Here is a 4,941-nt window from a genome sequence, read left to right on the forward strand (position 1 = left end):
GCTTTTGATTTGGGGGTGGAGTGGGGTTGGTGCTTATCTGGGTCCTTTTCTTCCTTCAGCAGAATGTGAAAGAAGAAAGTACCAGTTTATTTAACAGGATAGCTTGGAAAAATAAGGAAGAACATGCTTTCCCTGTTACAAAACTAGCAGAAGGTGCATGCTCAAGGTCCAGAACACTGACACATGGACTGACACATTTGGGAGCATGCAGACTTGGTTGTACGACCCCTTCCCCTGCCCCTGCCCCTGCCAAAGACAAAGTCTACACCCTGCATTTTGCTTTCCCTTTAGTTTGTTCTTTTGTTTTCTTTTTGCAACGAGTTATTTCCCCTTTTTTTTATTTTTTTTTTTTTTTAATTGAGCCCTCAAGCCCAGGTAGCAGTATCCAAGGAAACAGCAGGAAAGAGTCCAGATCTGCACATTATCACTGTTTCTGCAAGTTTCATGCAAAACTTGAGCCATTTGTGCATGCAACACGATGCTGGGCACTCGCTGTGCTTCACCCAGCTCCGGGGACATCTCCCCCTTCTCAGTGACAGTTTGTTGGCTGGGAAGCACAGACAAATTAAAAGACCCCTCCCTGCCTTCCCACTCCCCCCCAGCTGCCCCAAACACACGGAATGTGCATCTCAGCACCGGGTCCAGACAGTTCACTTGCCTCCAGGAGCCTCAGTAAAGCCCCATGATGGCAGCGCCCACGTCCTTGGAAGGTCTTCGGTCCTTCACCAGGAAGTTAATCATGCTCTCGGACTTGATGAGCAAGTTGCAGCCCAAAAAGAAGATGCCAAACATGACAGTCAAGGAGAGGACGCAGAGCACGGCGATCTGCACCACCCTGGTGATGAAGAGGCTCCTCTCGTCGGGGGCCAGCGCCGAGGAGCCGCCGTCGGTGGCCAGCACGGCGCTGGTCCCGTTGCAGCAGGCCATGAGCACCCCCAAGCCCTGGGTCCTGTTGGGCTCAGCTCCCTGCTCCAGGAGAGTCTGGTTGAAAAAGGATCCATTCATGGTCTGCCGAGCGATCCCAAAATCTTCGGGAAAGGCGGAAGGGAAGCCGGGCTGTCCCCCTGCCCACCCCTGGCGGGCTCCGGGGCACCTCCTGCCTTTCTTCTCTCAGCGCCTGGGATGGAGAGGGAAACTTCCCCGAGGCTGGGAGCAGGTGGGAAGCCAGGGATGCAGCCAAGGGATGGCTGGCTCCCAGATCCCCCCTGGCACGGCGTTGGCACGAGCTCCCAAACCAGCAAAAGGAGAGAGAGAGAGAAGAGGCGAAGGAGGCTCGGGGGAGAGGACGGAGCCAGAGATCACCCCATGCCCCCTGCCCCGGCCACTGCCCCGAGCTGCCCCCCTAAAGCAGTGCCACCCGCTGCCGGGGCTCCCCCGCGGGAGGGAGAGCTGGTGCCTGCCGGCTGGGAGCTCCACAAATGCAAGTTCCACGCTGAAGTCCTCACCGTGTTCGAGGCAAAAACAGCAACTCCACCCCCTTCCAGCCTCCCCCCAGGACCGCCTTCCTCCCCCTCCACGCTCACCCTGCTGCCCACCCCTTCCCCACGCCGGGCACCCCTTCTCTGCCCTGCCACGGGTGCCCACACCCAGCCCGGTGCCACCCCCGGCTGGGGGCTGACCCCTGAGGCCCTGTGGAGCAGCACCTAACTCATCCCTGCCTCCAGCCCCCCCCACCTGCTCCCAAAAGCATCCTGCACGGTCGCTGTTCCTCCCGGCCGGTCCCTGTCCCCTCCCCCGAAGGCTCCTGAGAGCCTCCGGCCAGCGCTGCCGTCGCTGATCCCTGTTTGCTGCTCTGTGCCACCCACTCGTTCTCCGAGCAGCCCAAGGCAGCCGGTCCACCCCCAGCTCTGCTGGGCGATGCCTGTCCTGTGCCTCGGGAGGAGCTGATCCAGCCCCGTTCCTCCGGCCGGGGGTTTCCTCCTCAGAGCACACTGGTCTCTCTCTTCTCCCCCCTCCTGCTCCTTTGGCCCTTGGAAGGGCAGCTCTGCAGCGCTGCCCCTGATCTCTGCCCTGTCCCACAGCAGCAGCCAGGGCTGGAGCATCACAGGCCCCTCAGCCCCACCAGGACAATCCCAGGGGAAGCTTCATCATCGCTGCCCTCTCTGTGTCTGCCCAAGCTCCCAGACTGGCCCCCCAGGTCAGGGTGCCCACCCATGTCTGACCCTGCTCCTCCCAGGGCTGTGCCCGTGGCACTGCCATGTCCCGGCTCCCCAGCTCTGCCCTTTGGTGTGTGCCTGGAATCGTGTGTGGATGGCACAGATCACCCCCAAACCGGAGCCTGAGCACCTTGTCCCGGTTTATCCATGTCCATCTTGGCTCGTTTCCTCTGCCCAGTCCCCGAGGGGATCGTAACAAACCGAAAATGAGGATGGAGGAATTGCAGCCCAAGGCAGGAGCCTGCACTGACCAAGGATGGGGGGAGCTTTGTAGGGACAGTGCCAGCTGATCTTCCTTTTGGGCAGGCACCTGTGCCCCTGCTCTCTGCTGTGACTTTAAAGGCACGAAACTGTTTGGTTTGGGGTTTACTTGTTGCATTTTCCTCCTTGTTCAGCACCTGGTGTTTTCTCACCGAGCTGCTCCCGCTGTGAGGGCACTTTGCAGAAGAAGCACTTGCAGGGAGGAGGTGAAAGCCCTGATCCAACGAGCTGCTGCTCGTGTTTAACCTGCGGGCCGGGAAAAATCGCCAGGGGAAAGCAGAGAGCCCGCAGTGCCCCAGCCCGGGTGGGTGGGAGCTCCTCTCCCCGCTCGCTCCCAGACTGAAGGAGTTTCTGCTCCCTCTGGTGGCTCCAGCTCCAGCCTCTCCTCTCCCAGCACAGCCCAGCATGGATTTGGGCTGCACACACGCTCCTGGGTCACAGCCTGTGGCAATGGGGCTGCCTGGGCTCCCAAACGCTCCCCTGCCTTTATCCCACCACAGATCCCAAAATCCGGAGCATCCCACTGCCTGTTACACAGTGCCTGGATGTAACATCACGGAATCCTGGAATGGTTTGGGTTCATCTAGTCCCAAGCCCCCCAGCCATGGGTAGGGACACCTACCACTACACCAGGTTGCTTCAAGCCCTGTCCAAGGTGATCTTGAGCACTTCCAGGGATGGGACATCCACATGCCAGTGATGTTCCCAGGACAAGCAGCACCTTCCTGCAGCTGGCTGGGAAATTCCACCCAGACGTGTTGGATGAGTTCATGCCATCCTTGTCCTCAGGCATGACCAGCCTGGGAAGGTCCAGGCAGGTGAAATACTTCATTTTATTACTTTTTCCTTCTTCTTCAGAGTTTTTACACCATGCTGGGAGCATCACAGCCCACGCTGGGCAGGGAGTTCCAGGACTCAGGGAGCTGCAGGACCCTTGGGAGCAGCAGCACTTGCCAGTTTGGGTAGTTGGGTGCTGGGCAGGATGAGTCCCTGGTGAGGAGAGCCTGGGCCATGGATGGTAGCTCAGGTCTGGGGGTGTGCAGAGCCCAGCAGGGTCCCACAGTTCTCTCTGGACACTTCAGATAAATTAATTGTCCCTCCCATGAAGCACTTGGACATGTCACAGGGTGACACAGGGTAGCACATGGGCACAGGCAGCCATGTGGGCAGAAAGCCACGTAGGCAGCACGTCCAGGCAGAAAATAAGGAATTTGAATGCCCTAAAACTGGCTAGTGGGGTCTGCAGTGTGAGGTGGTTCTGGGGTCTGAAGCAGGGCAAGACTAGAGCTACCCAAAAGCAGGTCTGGGGGTTGTATTGATGTCTCAGCCAAGGTACAGCCCTTTTTGACATCATGTGAGGGTCAACGGGCTTCTAGTCCCCTTTGCCAAATCCTCATTAACAGGCCCTGGGGAGGGAATTGGATCCCAGGCAGACAATGATCCCAGTGATCCCAGTGATCCCAGTGATCCCAGTGAGCAGAGCCCAGACACCATGGGGGGACAGCAGCAGCCACAGGGCCCATGGGGCTGCTGGGGAAACCAAGAGACATCAAAATATCTTCTTTCAAAGCCAAGAAAAGCTCCAGATCCTGAAGTAGAGTCCACATCTCCATCTCACCCTCACAGGCACTGCCACCTCCTTGAGATCCGTGGGATGTGGGACAGGTGCTGTCATCCCCATCTCTCCTGGCCTGGGGCTGTGCTCTCACACAGCACTGGGCACATCCCCTGCAGCCTCTGGCACTGCCAGGCTGTGGGTACAGCTCTTGGCACCAATATGAGCTCATTTTTACTGGCATTTCTGTGAGTTGGATCTTTTTGACCCAGGGTTGACTCATTACTGTCCCCAACCCCTGTCACTCACTGGGAGGGAGCATCCCAGGGCTCCAGGGAAACAGCCCTTCTCTCCCTTTCGCCCCCCAGCCTGTCTGTGGAGTTCCCCTGTCTCTGCCCTCGGTGTTGTACAGCAATAAGATGTTGATAAAACCCCTTTGGGAGGCATCCACAGGCAGCTCCATCATTTCTGGGCACATCCCATTCCCTGTACTTGCTTAGCACAGGAGCCGTTCCTGAGGACACAGAGGGGGAAAAAACAATACAAGGAAGAAGAAAATCAGGTCCAAATTATCTGTCCCCAAAGCTGAACCCATGTCCAGGTTTATACCCAAACTGCTGGTTCCACCGGGTCCAGTTTTTGGCTCCCAGCTGGGATATTCCCATTTGCCCACCTCTGAGCTGAGAACCCACGCTTTCACATCAGCGTGTATTTGCTCTGTTTCTCCTTAAACCCTTGAACTGGGGCGGCTCAGCCGGGGTTTAAAACGAGCCGCCTTTCCCGGCAAGAGTTAACGAAAGGAAGGAGCGCGTAAGATTTTGCGAGGAATTAAAGCCAGGCGGAAGAGCCTCTGGGAAAGAGCCTGTCACCAGCCCCGCGGCTGCAGGTCACCAGTGCCGAGGACTCGCTGCCAGGGTTTCTTAGGTCCCTGTGCGAGCCGGGAGAGCCAGAGCAGCATGAGGAGCGGGG

At 58.0% G+C, this 4,941-nt stretch overlaps 1 protein-coding gene across 1 annotated transcript; it reads right to left on the reverse strand.

Moving 5' to 3' along the window:
- Positions 1 to 588: 588 nt before the first annotated feature.
- RPRML (reprimo like) lies at positions 589 to 1,799 on the reverse strand. The gene is made up of 2 exons (XM_029964505.1): positions 1,675 to 1,799; positions 589 to 1,117 (listed from the first exon to the last, which is right to left on the reverse strand). Exon 2 carries the CDS (start codon positions 1,003 to 1,005, stop codon positions 670 to 672), a length of 336 nt encoding a protein of 111 aa, XP_029820365.1. The 5' UTR covers positions 1,006 to 1,117; positions 1,675 to 1,799; the 3' UTR covers positions 589 to 669.
- Between the last annotated feature and the right edge of the window lie 3,142 nt (positions 1,800 to 4,941).

Source organism: Manacus vitellinus, unplaced genomic scaffold (assembly GCF_001715985.3).
Source record: "Manacus vitellinus isolate BGI_N305 unplaced genomic scaffold, ASM171598v3 scaffold_72_pilon, whole genome shotgun sequence".
Lineage (NCBI taxonomy): Eukaryota > Metazoa > Chordata > Aves > Passeriformes > Pipridae > Manacus > Manacus vitellinus.